This window comes from Giraffa tippelskirchi, chromosome 2 (genome assembly GCF_054371585.1).
Source record: "Giraffa tippelskirchi isolate mGirTip1 chromosome 2, T2T-mGirTip1v1.2.pri, whole genome shotgun sequence".
Lineage (NCBI taxonomy): Eukaryota > Metazoa > Chordata > Mammalia > Artiodactyla > Giraffidae > Giraffa > Giraffa tippelskirchi.
This window is the reverse complement of record NC_137276.1, coordinates 49,275,539-49,297,444: the sequence shown is the minus strand read 5'-3', so window position 1 is coordinate 49,297,444 and position 21,906 is coordinate 49,275,539. Positions and strand designations below refer to the sequence as shown.

General features: G+C 37.3%; 1 protein-coding gene and 1 non-coding gene across 5 annotated transcripts; both read left to right on the top strand.

Moving 5' to 3' along the window:
- Window positions 1-50: 50 nt before the first annotated feature.
- On the top strand, window positions 51-21,553 carry LOC145534032 (mitochondrial import inner membrane translocase subunit Tim23). 4 transcript variants are annotated; one of them, XR_014074270.1, is made up of 7 exons: window positions 51-292; window positions 2,712-2,770; window positions 10,452-10,545; window positions 10,759-10,843; window positions 13,328-13,386; window positions 15,406-18,663; window positions 20,392-21,553. XR_014074270.1 is itself a non-coding variant. In XM_081561401.1 (7 exons), the coding sequence occupies exons 1-7, from the start codon at window positions 187-189 to the stop codon at window positions 21,159-21,161; spliced, it is 630 nt and encodes a 209-aa protein (XP_081417527.1). In that variant the 5' UTR covers window positions 51-186; the 3' UTR covers window positions 21,162-21,553. The 4 variants fall into 4 exon arrangements, 1 of the variants encoding a protein (XP_081417527.1); XR_014074271.1 differs by having other exon boundaries at window positions 15,406-19,778; window positions 20,298-21,553; XR_014074269.1 differs by having other exon boundaries at window positions 15,406-19,785; window positions 20,298-21,553.
- LOC145540018 (small nucleolar RNA SNORA74) lies at window positions 12,595-12,796 on the top strand. Its single transcript, XR_014078148.1, has one exon. It is a non-coding gene; the product is annotated as a small nucleolar RNA SNORA74 (small nucleolar RNA).
- Window positions 21,554-21,906: the final 353 nt, after the last annotated feature.

Below are 21,906 nucleotides of genomic sequence, written 5' to 3'. Positions count from 1 at the left end.
TCCGGGGCGTACGCTGTCGCAAACCGGAAGTGTGAGGTTTAGCAAGCACCGGCGCCCGGAAGGTCAGCGTGTGAAGGAGCCGGTGGTAACGCGGGTTTCCCCGCTGTTACCGAGGAGCGACGGCCGAGAAGACCATCTCGGCCTGAGGCGGCGGGAAGAAGCAGACGGGCAGTTTGCTGCGACACCATGGAGGGCGGCGGGGGTAGTGGCAACAAAACCACTGGGGGGTTGGCCGGCTTTTTTGGAGCTGGCGGAGCAGGCTACTCGCACGCGGATCTGGCCGGAGTCCCGCGTAAGTATCAGGCCTAGCCTGCGAACATTTCTCACTGGTTCTTGCCACCACCCCACACGTGCAGTGTGTCCTGTTCCCTCTCTCTCTCTTTTTTTTTTTGCTGCAGTCGCAAGCTTCAGTACCAGTAGTGGGGCTAGTATGTTTGCATTTTCCAACACTGAACGAGTGTTTGGAACCGTGGATCCGGAGAAGCTCTCTGTGGGTGACTTGGATCCAGGATATACTGCATGTTTTTTTCCTTTTATATTCAGGCTTCCTGCCTTATCGTTCCTCCCACATATCGAGCCCATAGGTAACTTTTTAACACAAAGTCACATATTCTAAACCACGAAGTAGTAGCCATCAGGGCAAAACACTATAATAATGCATACAGGTGAGAAAGAAATATCCCCCGAGACTAGTGGAGAAACTTGGAGGAGAACTGAACTTTTTTATAAATGTGAAAAAGAAGCCAAGAAAGAATTTTAGAAAAGGAAACATTCAAGTTATAGCGTGCCGAGGCATGAATACCCTGCCTGCGCCCTCTCCTAAATACCACGAATATGTATTCCAGATCTTTGGAACTTTCTAACTGTGGGTATTCACCTGGATGAGTAAAACGTGGACTTAAAGATAGTGGGAAGTTGGTGAAGGATAAGAGCTTTATAAAACTGTTTTATCTTGAGAATCTTTCTACTCTTTCTTTAGGTCTTTTATGCTCAAAAACAAAAACGGCTTTTAAAGTTCCTAGTGTCACCTGTGTCAAAACTGAACCTAGAACATAGTTTTCATATAATAAGTTATAGAATATGGCTAGTGCATGAGTTTTGGAGCACAAAGAGCACTGCCTTAATGTGAAAAGGCATTGTTAAGATTAAGATTTCAAGGTGAATTAAGAGATCAAGGAGTAAACACTATTCATTGAGTACTTGAGATGGAGTTTTCTGGGTGCAGGACTGCAGCAGTTATATTTTTTAAAATGACTGATGTTTTCACAGAGCTTCCATTCCATTGAAGTGAGCCAAGTAAGTAAGTAAAGTGTTTCAGTTAGTGGTAAGTATGTAAAGGCAAATAGGATTTTGAGATGGTGATGGGAGCTGAAGCCATTTAAAAATGGCCCAGGAAAAGCTACTCATGGTTGTTGACATTTGAGCTGTGACCAGAATGCCATTCAGATGTCTGAGGGGAGGTGAGTGTTTAAAGAACAGCTGTTAGGCCATTGTGTCTACAATCTACAAGGGAGGTGGTGAGGCTGGAGATACTGAGATTAGAGGGGAAGGAATGGCAGCTGATGAAATGTTTTATAAGGAGTTTGGACTTAGTTACAAGTGTAAATGGAAGCCATTTAGACTGATTTCCTTTTCTGAAAAAAATAACTTTAATTACCATTTAGAAAGTGAATTGGAGAGACTGGAGCAAGTAAGGAGTCCAATTAGGTAGTGGTTGGACTAGAATGGTAGCAATAAAGATGGTAAGTAATACAATTCAAGATAGATACTGGATATAGAACTAATAGGACTTTGAATTGATGAAAAGACCAGAGTCCTGGATAATGGATAGATTTGAGAACAATCATCTGAGATACAGAGGATACAAAGATTAAATTTAAAATGTGAGGAAGTTGATTTTTCCTTGATAGATTTTTCTGTCTTCAGAGGTAGTGGAATTCAAGTCTGGCCCACAGAGAGCTCCCATTTTTTTTTGCCCTGACCCCCATCTTTCTGGTGATGACCTAGAATTCTCTATTATATAAATCAACTCTGTCAGCAACTGTCACCACTTAGATCTGAAGGAATTGCCTTAAAATATTTATACACAACACATAACCCAAATGATTTTCTTTTCTTCATGAAATTGATTTGTCTTTTGTCAGTCTTACTTTGCAATCTGTATAGTTCCTGGTGGCTCAGACAATAAAGAGTCTGCGTGCAATGCAGGAGATGCAGGTTTGATCCCTGGGTCAGGAAGATCCCCTGGAGAAGGGAATGGCACCTCACTCCAGTATTCTTGCATTGAAAATTCCATGGACAGAGGAGCCTGGCGGGCTACAGTCCATTGGATCACAAAGAGATGGACATGACTGAGCAACTAACACACACACACACACACACACAGTTGTCAGGTATTTTTGTAGTAAAGTAGAAGGAAATTACCTTTATAGTTGAACTGGGCTATGCTTCCTGCTACTTCAATTATTTGGTCCATGTTACTGCCAGTGTCTTGATATGAGAGCCTGAAACACCACTGCAGGATTGAGGGAGCCAGGAGGAGTCAGCCCCTAAACTGCCAGACAGGAAGGATAAGACAAGGAAAGTGGGAGAAAAATTTGCATGCATTGTAAACTAGAATTGCAGAACACATTGAAGAATCAATAGCAAAATTAATCCTAAATGAAATAATTAAATTTTTATTGCAATATATTGCTTTGTTTTCTCTCTAGTAACTGGTATGAACCCTCTGTCTCCTTATTTAAATGTGGATCCACGATATCTCATACAGGTAAGAATTTTATTAGTCTGGTCCTCTATCTTACCATTTAAAAAAATAACTGCAGGTACCTATGTTGACTTGATCTGTGATATGTGGTTCTAGAGGCATCAAGTCTTTGGTCCTCGTTCACCCTTTTTCCCTCACAAACTCTAGGGATTTGCCGTGCATCTCTTCCTGACAATAGTTGATTAAAGGATTTGAGGGTTTGGTTGGTTTTTTGTTTAGTTCTTTCTTTTTTTTTTTAAGTTTGTGATAAAATTAACAAAATTTACCATCTCTAACTGTACTGTTTAGTGGGTGCATTCCTAATACTGTATAGCTATTGCCACCTACCAGTTCCATGCTTTTCATGTTGTAAAATTGAGACTCTATACCCTTTAAACAGTAACTCCTTTTTCCGTCCTCCTCCCAATTCCTGACAACCACCCTTCTGCTTTCTGTCTTATGATTTTTGAATACTCTATGAGTACCTCAAATAAGTGGAATCATACAGTATTTATTTTTTGTGTGACTGATTTAGTTCATTTAGCATAATGCCCTCAAGGCTCATATGTATTACAGTATGTGTCGGAATCTCCTTCCTTTTTAAGGCTGAGTAATGGCAATGGCAACCCACTCCAGTACTCTTGCCTGGAAAATCCCATGGACAGAAGAGCCTGGTGGGCTGCAGTCCATGGGGTCGTGAAGAGTCGGACACGACTGAGTGAGCGAATTCACTTTTCACTTTCATGCATTGGAGAAGGAAATGGCAACCAACTCCAGTGTTCTTGCCTGGAGAATCCCAGGGACGGCGGAGCCTGGTGGGCTGCCGTCTGTGGGGTCGCACAGTCGGACACGACTGAAGCGACTTAGCAGCAGCAGCAGCGGTATCCCATTTTGCTTATCCATTCATGTGTCCAGTGGACACTTGGATTGCTTCCATGTTTTAGTTATGGTGAATAGTGCCACTGTGAATCTTGGTGTATAAATACCTTTTCCAGATCCTCATTTCAGTTCTTTTGATTATATATCCAAAAGTAGAATTGCCATATCATATGGTAATCATATTTTTAATTTTTTGAGAAACTGCTATACTGTTTTCCACTGCAGCTGTACTATTTTATGTTCCCACCGACAGTGCACAAGGGTTCCAGTTTCTCCACATTCTCACCAACAGTTTTTATTATCTGGAATTTTTTTGAGAATCATTATTCAAATGACTGGAGTGGTGACTTATTGTAGTTTTGATTTGCGTTTCCCTAATGATTAGTGATGTTGAGCAACTTTTCATGTATTTACTGGCCGTTTGTGTATCTTTGGAGAAATGTCTGTTCAACTCCTTTGTCCAACTTTGAATCAGCTCACTTGATTTATGTTGAATTTTAGACGTTCTCTGTGTATTCTGAGTATTAACCCCTTATAGATATATGACTTCCAAGTGTTTTTTCCCATTCTGTGGGTTGTCTTTTTACTCTTGATGTTGTCTTTTGGTGCATAAAAATCATGAAGGCCAGTATTTGTGTTTTATCACTTGTTGCCTTTGGTGTCATATCCCAAGAAATCGTGGCTAAATGTGTTATGATAAAGCTTTTTCCCCAGTGTTTTCTTCTAGGAGATTTACAGTTTGGGGTCTTCTATTTAAGTCTTTGATCCATTTTGAGTTAATTTTTGTATGTGATGTTAGATAAAGATCCAACTTCACTCTTTTTCATATGGCTATCCAGTTTTTACAGTACCGTTTACTGTCTTTTCCCTGTGTAATGGCCTTAATATTCTAGCCAAAAACCGTTTGACCATATGTGCAAAGGTTTATTTCTGGACTCTCTATTCTGTTTCGTTGAGCTACATGTCTGTATGTATACTAGTACCACACCAGCATACATTCAGGCTTATTGATTATTGTAGCTTTGGTAAGTTTTAAAATCAGCAACTGGGAGTCCTTCAGTATTGTTCTTCATTTTTCCAAGATTGTTTTGATTCTTTGGAGTTTGTTCAAATTCCGTATGACCTTTGAAATGAGTTCCTCTGTTTCTGCAAAAATGTCAGTTCCTGTTTTGATAGGAATTATTGAATTTGTAGATTGTTTTGGGTAATATTGACATCTTAGCAATATTAAGTCTGATTCATGAATATGGGATATGTTTTCATTTCTTTTTGTCTTTTTAAATTACTTACAGCAAGTTTTACAGCTTTCATTGTACAAGACTTTTACCTCCTTGGTTAAATTAATTCCTAAGTATTTTTATTCTTTTTGATTCTATTGTAAGTGGAATTGTTTTCATAATTTCCTTTTGGGATTGTTTATTGTTAGTTTGTAGACATGCATCTGCTTTTTCTGTTGACTTTGTATCCTGTTACTTTGCTGAATGTATTTATTAGTTATAACGGGGTTTTGTGCAGTCTTTAGAATTTTCTACATAAAAGATCATCTATGGAAAAAATAAAATTTTACTTCTTTCTTTCTAATTTGGGTGCCTTTTCATTCTTGCCTAATTGCTCTGGCTAGAAATCCTAATACTGTGTTGAATAGAAGTGACAAAAAAAAATGAGCATCTTTGCCTTGTTCCTGTGTATTAGAGGAAAATCTTTCAGTCTTTCACCTTTGGGTGTGGTATTTGCTGTGAGTTTTTCATATATGCCTTTTATTATGTTGAGGTGGTTTCCTTTTGTTCCTAGTTTGTTGAGTTTTTACCCTGAAAGTATGTTGGATTTTGTCAAATATTATTTCTGCATCAATTGAGATGGTCATATGGGGGGTTTTTTCCCCTTCATTCTGTTAATATGGTGTATTACATTGATGAGTTTTCATTTATTAGGACATCCTGCATCCCAGGAATAAGTGCCACTTGGTCATGATGTATAACCCTTTGAATATGCTGCTGGATTTGGTTTCCTAGAATTTTGTTTAAGATTTTGCATCAGTGTTCATAGGGGATTTTGGTCTGTAGTTTTTTTGTAGTGTCTTTGTCTGGCTTTAGTATGATCATACTTGCCTCACACAAAGAGGCATGAAATGTTCCAAGTATTTCTTCCACTTCAGGTTTTTGGCAAAGTTTGAGGATTGGTGTTAGGGCTTGGGGGGTTTTTTTGGTTTTTTTCCATCTGCGCTCCATGGCTTCCCTGTCCAGAGATTAAACCCAGCCCATGGCAGTGAAAGTCTGGAATCCTAACCACTAAGACACCAGGGAACCACTGAATTGGGGGTTAGTTCTTTAAATGTTTGGTAAAACTTACCAGTGAAGCCATCAGGTCCGGGGTTATTCTTTGTTGTGAGATTTTTTTTTTTTTTTAATTGATGATTCAGTCTTCTTATTAGTCTCTTCAGATTTTCTGTTTCTTGGTGAGTTTTGTGTTTCTAGGAATTTGTACGTTTCATCAAGGACATTCAGTTTGTTGGCATACAATTGTTAATGACAGTTTCTTATAATCCTTTTTAATTCTTTAGGATCAGTAGTGATATCCTCACCTTCATTTCTGATTTTGGTAATTTATTTCATTTATCTCTGCTCTAATCTTTAATATGTGGTCTTCCCTGGTGGCTCAGCAGTAAAGAATCTGCCTGCCAATGCAAGAGATGGGAGTTCAATCCCTGGGTTAGGAAGATCCCCTGGAGAAGGAAATGGCAATCCATTCCAGTATTCTTGCCTGGGAAATCCAAGGACAAAGCAGCCTGGTGGGCCACAGTCCTTGGGATCACAAAGATTCAGACAAGACTGAGTGACTGACACTTTGCTTAATATATTTCGATGGTCTGTTACTAGATAAGTAAATGTTTATAGTTGTATTTTCTTGCTTTGTTGAAGCTTGATTGATATAATATCATTCTTTGTTTCTTATAAACCCTTTTATTTTCTAATGTTAGTACAGCCACCTGCTCTTTTAGTTATTATTTGCATGGAATATCTTTTTCCATCCTTTTACTTTCAGTCTTTTTGTGTCTTTGGAAGTAAAGTGAATCTGTTGTAGGCAGCATATGTATAAATGGATCACATTTCTGAGTGCATTGCGCTAATCTCTGTCTTTTGTCTAGAGAGTTGAATACACTTTAAAGTGGTTACTGCTAAGGAGAGATTTTTGGTGTTTTGCTCTTCATTTTCTATAACCTAACTTTTTTGTCTCTCCCTCTTAACTTCTTTTGTGTTTGATTTTTTTGTGGGGAATTGTTTAAATTCCTTTCTCATAACCTTTTTTTTTTGTATATACTCTATAGCAGTTTTCGAAAGTTATAACACTAATTTGAATTTATACCAGTTTAACTTTAGTAACATACAAAAATACTGCTCCTTTACCAACAGTCCCTGCCCCTCTCAATTGTTGATGTCACAGAATTGTATATACATTATGTGCTCAAAAACATAATCTAATAATTCTTTTAAACCCTTTAAAATTTAAAGTTAGATAGAAATACAAAGGTCGAGTCAAAAACATAAGTTACAGTAGTACTTTCATAATTGTCCATTTATTTGCTTTTATTACACTCTTTGTCCCTTCATCAGGCTATGAGTTACTGTCTAGTGTCCTTTCATTGTACTTTGTACTTTGCAGGACTCCCTTCATCATATCTTGCAGGGCAGGTCCAGTGGTCACAAACTCCCTCAGCTTTTATTTTTCTGGGAATTTTTAATAATATCTCCTTTATTTTTGAAGGACAGTTGTATGTATCAGCCCACTTCCTAGTGGCCTCCAAAATTTCTCTTGAGAATCGACTGATAATCTTATTGAGGATCCTTATGTGTAAGTTGCTTCTCTCTTGCTACTTTCAAGAATCTGTCTTTGTAGCTTTCAAAACTTTTGATTTTAATACATCCCAGTATGGGTCTCTTTGAATGTATCTTACTTGGTGTTCATTGAGTTTCTTGAATGTTCGCTTGCATCTCTTTTATCAAATTTGGAAGATTTTGGCCATTGTTTGTTCGAACATTCTCCTCCTGTGACTCTCACAGTCTGTGTTCTGGTCTGCTTTGTGATATCACACAGATCCCTTAGGCTGTCTGTTCACTTCTATTCAATTATATTTCCTCCTGATCCTAAGACTCAGTAATTTCTGTTGTCTTATATTCGGTGATTGTCTATTCTACCTGCTCAAATCTGTCTTTGAATCCATTTAGTGAATTTACCAGCTGTTGTTCTTTTCAGTTTCATATTTTGTTCATACATTGTCTTGACTTTCTTCACATCTTCTTTAGGTCTTTGAGCATCTTTATGACGATTATTTTAAAGTCATTTAGATCTAGGCTTTTGTTTTAAAGCCTATTCAGTCTACTATCAGGTGTTTTTTAGGGACATTTCTGTTGATTTTTTTTTTCCGTTGAATGGCCCATACTTTCCTATTTCTTTGTATGCCTTGTGATTTTTTTGTTGTTGAAAACCAGACATTTCTAATAATGTGGTTAACTCTGGAGATCAGATTCTCCTGCCTTCCCTGAGGGTTTGCTTTTATTTGGTTATCGTTTTTGGTTTTTTAATCATACAGGCTATCTTTGTGTTGAGGACCAGCCTGAAGTATAAACTTAAGCTCTTCTCAGTTCTTTTCAGAGCCTACACTTTTTTCCTGGACGTGTGTTGTCTCGTTCTAATTTTCCCTTCAGATACAATTGCTTTTGAATGTTCTAGTCTTTAATGTCTAGCTCATGAAGGAGGAAACAATAAGGGGACCAGCTCCCAGCTTTTCTTCAAAACCCTGAGAATAAGTAGGGCTGGGGAGGGTACAACAGCAATGGCTGCCTGCTTCTGTGTGTGTGCTTCTGTCATCAGGAGCAGAGATCAGAACACAAATAAAAGATTTATATATAAAAGCAACAAGTAATTATTTTTTGAACCCCATAAAAAATATTGTGTGAGAAGTTACAAAGTTATAAGAGATCATTAAATAAAGTGGGAATCTTTTTAATGAAATCTTGAACCAAATCAGTACATGTGGAAAAAAAATTCTGTACTACCTGAGTTTATTTTATTAGATCAGGTTATTATTATTCAAAAGCCTATGGAAATAAGAGTGGTCTGATGAATACAGAAATTAGGGGTTATACATTTTAAGGTTTATGTTAGCTTCGGTTTTTTGTTGTTTGTTTTTGTGGGGTTTTGATTTTTGTTTGTTTGGGTTTTTTTGGTTTGGAGAAGTTGCTGATTCAACACAAAAAAGGTTGCCAAAAAAAAAAAACAACTTAGTTTACAACATCAAAAGGTCTTCCCAGGTGGCACTAAGGGTAAAGAACCCACCTGCCAATGCAGGACATGCCAGAGGGTTAGGAAGATCCCCTGGAGGAGGGCATAGCAACCCACTCCAGTATTCTCGCCTGGAAAAGCCCATGGACAGAGGAACCTGGCAGGCTACAGTCCATGGGTCGCAGAGAATCAGATATGACTGAGCTACTTAACGCGCATGCACGCACACACAACATCAAAGAGTGATCGTTAGATATCTCAGGAATGCAAGGTTGACTCACTAACTGAAGAGTGAGTCAGTGATGACATGCACTTGTACCTACTTGATTATGACCATCTTTTTTTTCCCCCTATTTGTATTAGGATCCGTTTCTGGATCATAAATAATTGTCATATTGTTTACCTCATCATATTAAATATAGCATTCCTAAAAACCTCAAACAAGCACAATTTAAAACTGAGTCATTACTTGAAAAGTCAGGAAGCACTCAGAATTTACAAATATATGTTTAATATATTTAGACATAGAATCTATTCAGATTTGCTTATCATTGCTCAGCAGACCACTTCTGTGTGTGATGAGAGTACATGGGCTTATTTATTTGTACAATTTTTGGTAAGAATTTATGCGCAAGCCAGAAATCAAAACTAGTGGGGAGGCAGTTTTCCTAGTTATGAATGCATTTACCAAAGGTCAGTGTTTGCCAAAGGGCTGTTTATTTGTTAGCATTTTTTGCTAAGGGTGTGTGCTATGGTTCAGGAGCTTATTTTAGCTATTTTTATATGGAAAGCTTGGCAGAAATGTATTTGTTCTTCATAAAAGTATATTGTATTGCAAAATCAATCCTGTTGTGCTCTTACAGTGATGCTTCTCAACCTAAGATTCTTGCATGATCTTCAGGGCAGGGAATTCATACCAAATTTTGTGTATGCATTTACTAGAAGGAGGGTAGCTTTCCTTCTAGTAGCTTTCTGAGATTATAAAAGGAATATATGCTCTCCAAACAGTTAAGCACTGTTAAAGTGGTGTTTTTGCCTTTGTGTAACTGATCCAGTCTATTGTACTTCTATAGTTTCTGCTCATTTTTTATGATCATTTGGTCTTACACATAGTAAAATGGTGGTTGATAAATAGTATTAATAGCTACAGAATGAGTTATTTTCTCCTTCCAGACTGGTTTTTTGTTACCTCTCATAGCTTTCAGTTTGCCTTTCTATAGAGATGGCATTCTTAAATTGTCAAATTTATCGTGAAGGCAAACTACGTATAATCTATCAAACTTACATTGAGATGCTAAATTCTGAGCAAGAATTTCTCCTAAGAACTAATGAGCATAACTTTATATGTTATGTATTTCATTTCACTTTGGTTTACATGTTGCTTTTGTTGCAGGAAGTTTTATCTTTGTTTGATGAAGTATAGTGGAGTTTTACTTAATTTACGTTTTACCTTCTGTGAAAAACTCCTTTGAAAAATTAAACACTTTGCAAGTATAATACGTGTGTTGAGGGAAGCTGAACTTGATTTTCATTATTATCCCTGTAGGATACAGATGAGTTTATTTTACCAACTGGAGCTAATAAAACCCGGGGCAGATTTGAACTGGCCTTCTTTACCATTGGAGGATGTTGTATGACAGGTTGGTATTTATATATGGTTTTTAAGTGTCCTAAATCCAAGTAGTCAAAAGTGCTTAAAATCAAAGGCAATTAAAATAATAGCTTCAGAGTGGTTTTTTAAAAAATCATTATTTACATTTTTTCTTATTAAATAAAAATGAAAAAGAATCAAGTATAATTGCTCTTTAATATAAAGCTGATTATTTGAATGAATTATTACTATGATTTGCCAGGGGCTGCATTTGGGGCAATGAATGGTCTACGGCTAGGATTGAAGGAAACCCAGAACATGGCCTGGTCCAAACCAAGAAATGTACAGTAAGTCTCATGTAATGCCATAGTGATGTTTGAGTATTAATCTCTACTTTGTTGGCTTGATGAGCACGACCTTGAGATTACAATATTTAGAGTACTGTATAATTTTTGGTCAATTTTTTTGCTGGTGTTTTCCCCTTATTCATTATAAAAGGAATTTAGGAATCAAGTTACTGGGTCTAAGCTTTTAGACTGAGTGATTTTTGAATCAGTGTCCATCAGCTGGGGCTATTCCAACCTAACTTCTCAGCTACACCTGTTCTATTTTGCAGGCCTATATTACATGCTTTTCAAATTGTTGAATTACTAGTACATTATTTGGATTGTTCAGGGCTGTGCAAAACCATAGGACATGGTAAGTGAAGAAATAAGAAGCACATAAGAATAATTACTAAATATGCTGTCATTTGATTGAATTTCTTATTGACTTCACCCTCCATTTCTGAAATGCAAAGGTGCAGAAAATTACCGTGAAATTCCTAGACTTTATAGGTAGTTCTCTGAAAGGAGTAAGATAGTCTTATCTTAGGAAACTGAAGTTTGTAGAGAAGGGAAAGTGCAAATAAAAAGTCAGAAAGTGTACATAATGTGTATCTTCACCCTGCTTAAGAAATAAACATGACCAGTTCCTTTTGCTGTTCCTTAAATGTTATTTAGTTTTTTTAAAAAATGCGTATTTTTATGCTTCATGTGAGTGGAAGGACACAGTATGTGTTCTTCAGTAGCTCCTGTCTTTCTTTCAGCTCCATGTTTCTTATGTGTTTCTTAGCCAGCAGATGGCAGCAGGTGTGTTAGAAGTAGATCTTGGGAAACCTGAAGGCCTGTCAAACTTTTCACCTTCCTGTTACTCTGTGGATCACTGCCCTTACTTTACAAGCTCAGATCCTTGAATATTTTTGTATTTATATTCGTAATATTTGTTCTTTACTCCAGTTTTTTTTTTTTTTTTTTACTTTTTGTATTATGGATAGTTTTGAATATATACAAAAGTAGACAAAAATAGTACAGTGAACAGCTATGAACCATAACCCAGGTTCAGCAACCATTAACCAGCACCAGGACTAATTGTGTCCCAACTCTTTCTTCCCTCCCATATTATTTTGAAACAAATCCCTAGCATCTTATTATTAAATACCAATTTGGAAGGTCTCTTAGAAAAGATAACCTTTGTTTCTTAAAACCATCATAGTTATTAAATTTTTGAGAGAGTTGAATTAGTTTGCATTTTTAAAGTGAAGATTTTTTAAATCTTACACATCATTTTTTTAATATAATCATTCTGATTTTTCAGACAGAGAGATAGCATTTAAAAAGTGGAAAGATAATCAGGTTTCAGGCCAGAAAAGATTTATGTAGTTTCAAAGCCTAGTTTCATTACTTACTGTTTGGGATCTTGAGTAAGTTTGCCTACTTTCTGCCTTTAATCTTTTGAGAGATGATTACAGTGGGAAGTAGGTGAGGACCCGGTAAATGAAAGTATGTTGCCCAATCATGTTCCAAAGAACTTTGCCACTTTGCAGTGCCACCAGCAATACAATAATGAAAGTTAATAGTTTTAGAAGCTTATCACAAATGAAAAAAATTAAGTGCTAAACTTAACATATTAGTAAATGTGTAGCAATTAATTAATTAACAATATTTGTAATCATTACTAATTTTTAAAATAATCCTTTAGCAGTAATACAAATTTTTGTTATTATTGAGCATTAATTTAAATGAGTTCTTTTACTGCTTGTTATTGTAATTCCATGGTTCCCAGCAGTAGTCAGCTGTCAGGACAGAACCGTTCCTGTAACAGTGTTACACTGCTGGGAGAGGAATGTTATGTCTTCTTCTCCAGTTGCCTTTATCACTGTTCTGGTGGTGTCTGGCACTGGTGAGGGCAGAGCTGTGCTTCCTTGAGAGTGTACTAAGCATTCACTTTGGCTGCTTAGTTCTAGTCTGGGAGCAGACACAGAGTACACTTTCTTCAGGTATTCTAATTAGATGGCTTTTTCCTTCTCTTTGAGTATTTGTCTTTTATTTTGCTTTGTATTCCATAGCATTCCACACTTTGATTCTTCTTAATATCTAAGAATATACTACCCCACACACACACACATAAACTAATTATAAGCTAGTTTGTCTGTTATAATGTCTTTTTCTTTATAACATAGATCAGTTTCTGTAAACTTCTTTGTAAGATACATTCCAGGATATCATTCAAACCTTTTATATGTTTAATAATTTTATGTATTTTAGTAATTAGAATTTTCTTTATGCATTGCCCTAAAACATTGGGAGTTTTTAACCTAACTTCATTTATGTAAAGTAAAAGCAATCTTTATTGAATTCTAAGGAGGTGTTAAGTTTTAAAATTAAAAAAATAAAATTAAGAAAACTTTGGGTATTGTGTTTATACATTTAAAATTGCTGTTACATGGTTTTTCTAAATACTAAAGAAATACTGGTTCTAAATACAGATTCTTTCTCTTTCTGCCCTGGTAGGATCTTGAATATGGTGACTAGGCAAGGGGCACTTTGGGCTAATACCCTAGGTTCTCTGGGTAAGTGGATATCTCACTTTATAATAAATCATTATCATTGCAAAGAAAGAATGTACAGGTATCATGAACAATTTGACCAACTAAAATTCTGGTGCTGGGATGTTCATAATTATGTTTAAATCCACTCTGGTGAGTAGTGTAAATACTACTTAGGAAAAGATGATAAACTATTGATATATAGCAAAATAATGCCAGGAACTAATGCCATTGTGAATATACTTATTTCTAAATATTTTAAACACTACATACTCTCCTATCCCATCAAGACACCAAATAAAATCATATTTTAACTCAGTGAAATCCAGATAGTTCAGCGCCAAGGCAAATGTTTTTGTGTGTTAGGAAAAGTTCAAGGTTCTATAGTAGATATGATGAGGAATCCAGCCCTCCTGATACGTTTTCCTAATAGCCCATTCATCATTCTGTCTGTTTACCTAATGAGATTTCCCAGACTAATTGCATGAGTTGCAACAGGGCCTTTGTAGATATTGGAAATATTTGCAGTTCTAAGGAAGGTATAATTTAGTAGTACTTAGGAACAAATGTTTTCGTACTATAGTGTCTATGAATGATTGACTCTTTTGATTACTCATGACTTATATAAGAAGCCTACTTATGGCACTTATGCCGTCAACCAAAGTTTTCTTTATCTAAAAATCTGAAAGTCTTTAACTGGTGGCAGATTAAGTAAGAGAAAATGTAGGTAGCTTGTCAAAAGATAGGAAAAGCCTCTTGTGTGACGGAGATCCTAGCCTTGTCATGGGCTTTGGAAGCAGTACATTTTCATACTTAGAAAGTCAGATTTGCATTTGGGATCCTAGTAAATGGCTACTTCCATATGCTGCTTGTGCCCCCAATACCCCCCCACCTTGCAGTCACCCTCCTTTGTATCGATACTTGTGAGATTGCTTGCATAAGCCCGGGGACATTCTCAGTTTAGTTAATGTTCCAGAAGTATCAATTCTGGGCAAGCTGGAATGGTCAGTTACCCTGTATGTTTTCCTTATAATGTGATCAGTTATGTTGTTTTGCTCAAGTTTAGTTTCAGTTAAATAAATTGAAACTGGAAGAAGAGCCTTTGTAGAAGTATAAAAACTTCACAGCAGAGGAATTGTAAGGCTGAGTTTGCTGTAATTTTGAGAGAGGGCAGGAGAAGAGGTAATGCATTCATAGCTATTTGGTCTTTATAGGTGTAAGAGAATGGCAATTTAGGGAAAAAGCTTGTTAAAACTAAATAGTGCTTTTGTTAGAGTTTTTACATGTGCAGAAACTAAATCTCAATTGTCTTGAAGTCATATTTTTCTTAAAATAGAAATGCATGTGTTTTGCTTTTGTTTCTAAATTCTAAGTACTGCTGCTAAGTCGCTTCAGTCGTGTCCGACTCTGTGCGACCCCACGGACTGTAGCCTACCAGGCTCCGCTGTCCCTGGGATTCTCCAGGCAAGAATACTGGAGTGGATTGCCATTTCCTTCTCCAGTGCATGAAAGGGAAAAGTGAAAGTGAAGTCGCTCAGTCGTGTCCGACTCTTAGCGACCCCATGGACTGTAGCCTACCAGGCTCCTCCGTCCATGGGATTTTCCAGGCAAGAGTACTGGAGTGGGGTGCCATTGCCTTCTCCGATTCTAAGTACAGCTGTTAACAAATAAGTAGAAGTGAAACATATTCTTCCTAAGTCTCCGCAGTGTTACTTTCCATAAATAGCTAATAAATTTCTTTTCTTTCCAAACATTTTCTTTGCCTATCCAGAGTCCACACAACATGTGCCTGCTTTACATGTTAGTGAACAGAGCTCTTCCTGCATTTTGAGTGCATAGTAGTCCATTATGTGAAAAGTCTCTCTGGATCAGTTCCCTCTTGAAAGTCATTTGATTTGTTGCTAGACTTTTGTTATTACAAACTGTTCCAGTGATCATTGTTTATGTCTCATGATGTCTATAGAATGCATGTATCTAAATATAATTGGCATACTGACTTTCAGTTCACTTTTTTATTGCTGATCAGTTCCATTTTCCTTGTAGCTTTGCTTTATAGTGCATTTGGTGTCATCATTGAGAAAACAAGAGGTGCAGAAGATGACCTTAACACAGTAGCAGCTGGAACCATGACAGGCATGTTGTATAAATGTACAGGTAGGTACCATTAAATGGTGAAACTGTCTCTTAATATAGTTGAAGTATGCTTTTTGGCCATACTGTAGTTTTTAAAAGATTTTTTTTTCTGGTAGGTAGTGTTCTTTGATATCTCATGGTTTGCAATTTTATTTTTTAATTTTTGTAAAATACACATAAAATTGACCATCCAAACTGTTTAAATGTACAGTTCAATTATGTTAAGTATATTAACATTATTATGCAACTCCAGAACTTTTCTTCATCTTATAAAACTGAAACTCTGCCCACTAAACAACTCTGTCTTTCCCCCTTCTACAGCCCCTGGCAACCACCATTCTACTTTCTGTGTATGAATTTGATTCCTTGAGGTACTTCATGGAAGTGAAGTCGTGTAGTGTTTTTCTTTTTGTGACTGGCTTATTTCATTTACCATAACATTCTCAACAGTATAGCATGTATCAGAATTTCCTTCCTTTTTAAGACTTATTGAATAATACTCCATCGTACATATATACCACATTTTGTTCATTCATCTGTCAGTGGACACTTGGGTTGCTTCTGCCTTTGGCTACAGTGCATGATGCTGTTACGAACAGGGATGGAGTAAATCCTAAGAGTTGAATCAAAATTACTTGGATGAAGATCAAATATCAAATTCTCATCTAAGATGGAAAAGAAATGAACATTTGCTGAGTTATGGTTATATTCTTAGTAATAACCACTTAATATAACTTGTTAAACTCTGTGAAGTGATAATCACAACACCCCAGTTTTATAGATGAGCACATTATTAAGATGTTCTTTTTCAGAAGATCATAAAACTAGTGACAGTCCCAGATTTTTCTCATATTTCTGTTTTAAATTGCCTAAACTATTTATGTTCTGTACTCAAGCCTCTGAAATGTACTTTTGTTTGATTGCTTTATTATGCTTCAGATACTTGATTAACTAAGTAATTTTTGTTCTTAGGTAATTCCTCCATCACCAACATCAAGTAGCATTTTTGCCTCATTAGAAATAGAAGTCTCTCTTACAGGATTATAAAATATAAAATTTCATGGTATATCTGAGAGCAAGAGGCTTTTTTAATATTGAAAATGGATAACATTTGGAATTATATCCGTAAGAACTCACAAGACTTTTTGCAACACATGCATGTTCTTACACACATCAACAGAGCTCCTAGGTAGAATAAGACAGTAAATATCTTTTATGTACACGAAAATGTTGGCATAGAAAAACCTTAGTAAAAACCTAAAAATACTTTCACACTGAAAATCTCTGGGGCCAGACAAAGGAGTTTAAAACCTTAATTGGCACCACAGGGGTGGCACTCAGTCAGCAAGTGTTTAATGGACCCAAACTGTGTTTATGAAAGATCAAAGTAAAATTTAAGGAACAGGAGATTTCACACAAAAATCTGCAAATATTAGCTTCTTTTGAAAAATGGAAAACACAGAGCTCACGTTGTATATGGTAGCAAATGGCAGGAGCTGAATTAGGGGAGCTGCTGCCCCAGTTGATGGACACTGAAGCTCCAGGTCAGTCCTCACCAGTCCCTGTTTTCTTACTCAGGGTCAGCCATTACAGCATTTCCTGTGTTGGGGGCAGCCCTAAGTATAAGAATGTACTGAATTACCACCTTGTTTAAGACACATTACCCATATTTTAAAGATAAAAAGGGGAAGGCGGAATACTTGGGATTATCACAGGAAAAGATGAAAACCTAGCTTTCTGTGTCCAGGACTTCCTTGCAGGAATAGCATCTTTAACCCAGCCTGGGACATCTCCAACATAAATTATGGAAGAGAATGCTCATGGCTCAGAAGAGAAAAAGCAAAAAAAGAATATTCATTAATTCTTTGCCAGGTAACAAGTAGATTTCAGCTTCAGTTTTTCAGATTTCCGTTTCCACTGCAGTTGTGGAACACAGAAGAGGTAAATAATCTGCTGACCCAGAATTCCAACATTGGTTCCTAGTTCCTGGCTGACAAGTTTAACTCAGCACATCAAAATTGCTGACAGAGGCAAAGCAGTGTCTTTTATTGATTTCTGGTTTAGATTACACTTAAGACCAAGCACAGAATTTTGTGTGGCAGGAATTTATGAAAAACTCCCAGATTCAAGGATTTGGAAAACAGTTTAGGTACTCTTAGTCTAGAGTCGGCCTAAACCATTAAGGAAAGAAGATGGATGATGGTAGCCCATTGTCAGTATACTTAATGCTACTGAAGTGTACACTTAATAGTGGTAAATTTTATGTTATGTGTATTTTATCACAATTTTAAAGAGAATTAAAAAAAAATTTTTTTTAAGTTAAATAGTGCAGAAATTTGTTGAATTTGTAAGCTATCTCAGTGTGTAGGTAAGGCCGTTCCTCTAAAACAAGGGCAACAGACTCCTGCTGGCCAGGTGCCTGTCTCTTCACGGTTTACAGACTGAGAATGTATTTTACATTTTAAAATAGTTAACATTTTACATGGTTATATAAGTACCTACAATATGTAGGATTGAAACATCAAGAAATAGCAAGATAAACATTCTTTAGAAACATGCAGGTAAAAAGCGTAAAGTATTTATTTTCCAGCCATTTCAAGAAAAATGTGCTGACCCCTGTGCTAAAGTAATTATCAGTTCATTGTGTTAGCTCTGCCAGTAATCAGCTCTATACCAAATAAACTAGGCACTTAAATATTCTGGGCCTCATTTTCCTGGGTTTAGAAGAGATGACATTTGCCCTTTTTGGAAGAATTGTATAAGGATCCAAAAGATAGAAGATAAAACTGTGACACATAAGCCTCATGTTTGTTTTGCTTTATAGAGATTAACCATTGGCCTCATTTGGTTCACTGTGTTCAGAGCAAGTGTATTTGCTAATCAATTTCGTGTACTTAGTTGGGCAAAAGTTGTTTTGTTACAGAAAGCCTAAAGCCAAGGCTGTTAAACAGATCAACCAGCTGGAAAACCCTGACATTAATGGAAAGAGTTAAAACTAAAACGTAGTAAAAGGCTACCCTTGAGTCAGGCTTCCCAGGTGGCTCAGCTGGTAAAGAATCCACCTTCAATGCAGGAGACCTAGGTTCAGTCCCTGGATTGGGAAGATCCCCTGGAGAAGGGAAAGGCTACCCACTCCAGTACTCTTGTCTGGAGAATTCCATGGACTGTGTATAGTCCGTGGGGTCGCAAAGAGTCAGACGTGACTGAGCAACTTTCCCTTTCACTGTGTCAGGATTACTGTGATTGTTAGTAAATCATACACTACATGTTTGGTACCTTCTTGCTAGAAACAGTTGTTCAGTCATGCTAGAAACAATTTTTTCTTAGCCTTCAGAGAAGGCTAGTACAAAAGGCTAGTACAATTGTTTTGTACTAAGTTTGTTTCATTTTGGTATGAAAGTAGAAGGCATTCTAGGGGATAAATTGTTAAGAGACACTTAATATGCCACTGATGTCCTGAAGTTCTTAAATCTTTACAGTTTCCAGTTTACACTGGAGAGTATTCTGTTTTTGTAACCTGCTTAAAGAACATTCATTACACTCAAAAAGTTTAGCTCTAATAACTGAACCATAGTGATGCCGTTGCAGATGGCATTTATTTTTCCTGGGCGTCAGAGCTTATTTTTTCCTTTTCTAGAAATTTGGTCTAATTATATAGTTCACTGTCAGCCCATTTTTCAGCCACATTGAATACAGTTGCAAATTCAACTATCATGCCTAATCTTAAGTGTGGCAAGATACAGAGAGATGAGGTAGACTTGAAGGAGATATCTCCCATTTACTGTGATTAATTTTTTATGTTTATCATCCCCCTTCCTACATATTTAATGGCTGTTTATAGATGATGCCTGCAGTTTCTTTTTGGGTCTGTTTAAGAGAGATAATTAGGGTACTTCAGAGGTGAAACCTAAGCCAGTCAGCTATCTAAAGTCTTCAGGCTAGAGAGGCTCCTAGAGGGAGTAACCCTTTAATCTATCATCTTAAGCCATCTGGCAGCATGTGCATTGCAGAAATGGTTGGTCTGAAGTATTCTAACTCAGCGTCACAATTTCATGGAACTTACTGGAGTGTAGCTAAAGGGCTTCTAATAAGGTATACCTTAACCACTGGACCTTTGCTTTCCTAACACATGACCTGCAATAAATACTCCATAGATACAACACAGACTACCTGAAGTCTGTTATCCCTACTTATTTGTGAAACTGTAAGAGAACATCAAGTATTCCTTAAAAGTTTCTTTGGGTACCCCCATTCCTTTTACTAGACTTGGTGACTATTTTCAGGTAACGGGTTGAAACACTTTGTTTCTTCATTTAAATGAAATACTATTCCATACTCTTTTTCCACGTGAAAAAATTCTTTTGTTAAGCAAAAACAGTTCAAAGTCTAATCCTAATCCTGGAATGTTTTTCAACTATTAGGACGATGCTTGGAGCTTCCCAGGTGGCTCAGTGGTAAAGAATCTGCCTGCCAAGCAGGAGACACAGGTTTGATCTGTGGGTCAGGAAGATCCCCTGGAGAAGGAGATGGCAATCCACTCCAGTATTCTTGCCTGGAGAATTCCATGGACAGAGGAGCCTGGCAGGCTACAGTCCTTGTGGTTGCAGCAAAGAGTCAGACACAACTGAGTGACTAAACAACATGATGATGCTAAGTTACATCTTTGCTCATTAGTTGGAGATTTTCTGAAACATCAGAATGCTGCTGAGTCGCGTCAGTCGTGTCCGACTCTGTGCAACCCCATAGACGGCAGCCCACCAGGCTCCGCCGTCCCTGGGATTCTCCAGGCAAGAACACCGGAGTGGGTTGCCATTTCCTTCTCCAATGCATGAAAGTGAAAAGTGAAAGTGAAGTCGCTCAGTCGTGTCCGACTCTTCGCGACCCCATGGACTGCAGCCTACCAGGCTCCTCCGTCCATGGGATTTTCCAGGCAAGAGTACTGGAGTGGGGTGCCATTTTCTTCTATAGGGATAGGCAATAGGAGAGTTGGTGCTTCATCAGCACCCAACTCAGAACTTGATTACAGCCATCTTATTTCCCACCACTGTCTTGAGTCTTCAAAGTTAATATTTAGAGGACCTGTGCAGAGTCCAAAGCCTGTTAATACTGTTTCCAAAGAGGGTATCACCTTGTTTACATACTGCCTTAAATCAATTGACAGTGCCAGTGAAGTTCTCAATTATGACTAGCAGGGAATTACTGATCTGCTTGGGATTTCAATAAGCATAAGATCTTGTCCAAAACTGTCCTAGGATCAAGTCAGATTGAGAAAAGTCAAAAAACCATGCTGATAACTGTGAAATTAAAAGTGAAAAAAGGTTGTTACTGTGGTTACATAGTTTACATGTTAAGCAGGTGATTTAGGGGGAATCTGTTTCTACTGAATTTCAGTCTTGGTTTATTATTTTCAGAGCTTATTCTCCTGTTTGGGATGAAATCTTCATAAATATGAAGAGTGTGTCTCAGCTTTACAAATCTCTTGTTTAACCCTCTGATGGGACAGTGTGCAGTACAAGTCTGTTACTGGTATTTTCTCTTTTCCTCTCCCAGGTGGTCTTCGAGGGGTAGCACGAGGTGGTCTAGCAGGACTAACACTTACGAGCCTCTATGCTCTATATAATAACTGGGAGCATATGAAAGGCTCTTTGCTCCAACAATCACTCTGAAGATTTTACTAGTTTACGAACGGAGGACACTTTAGTAGTCACCCAGATCAATTTATAAGTCAGTCTGGAGGCATTTACTCTTCTATCTACAACTAATTTGAAAAACTAGAGATTCCAGTTTGCTGTGATGAAGATCATGGATGGTTGACCAGGACTGGCACTCCTTCCAGCCATTAATGAGTTGAAGACAAAACACCCTTTGGCGGCTGAGTAATGTGGTTCTCTTAAGAAGATCTTGCACCTGTTTTTGCTCCTACCCACTCCTGGAAAACCACTTAATCCCAGAATTCAGGTCTGCTTGTCAATACTGTATCAACCACATTTGTTCATTTAATGATCCAAGACTGTAATATTTCTCTGTATTCCCAATAAAGGGTGAAAATAGAACTAAAGTCCTAACTCCAGCATTAACATGGTGGGTGTTTCTCCAAAGTTACTCTTGACACTTGTCTCTGCTCCCATAGGCCAAAGCATGTTTTCATGTTTGTGATGAAGTGAAGGGCAGTATTAGCAACTAGGTTAAAATTTTTCTCCAATAGAGTTGCAAACAACCTCAAGATATTTCAGGTTAACTATTATACCATTAGTGTACTGTGCTAGAACAATATTAACTCAGTCTTACTGGGGACAATTAGAGAGATGACATAGACACAAGCTGAAAGTTTTTAAGGAAGCCCTGGGAAAGCTAAAGAAAGGAAGGACAAGTTACTTGATTTCTGAGTTTGTTTTCTCATTATGAAATGAA

Coding starts and splice junctions, on each gene's coding strand:
- LOC145534032 (XM_081561401.1), top strand. CDS start 187: ATGGAGGGCGGCGGGGGTAGTGGCAACAAAACCACTGGGGGGTTGGCC. Junction 293..2,711: donor GGATCTGGCCGGAGTCCCGC/GTAAGTATCAGG, acceptor TTTTCTCTCTAG/TAACTGGTATGAACCCTCTG. Junction 13,387..15,405: donor TAATACCCTAGGTTCTCTGG/GTAAGTGGATAT, acceptor TTTTCCTTGTAG/CTTTGCTTTATAGTGCATTT.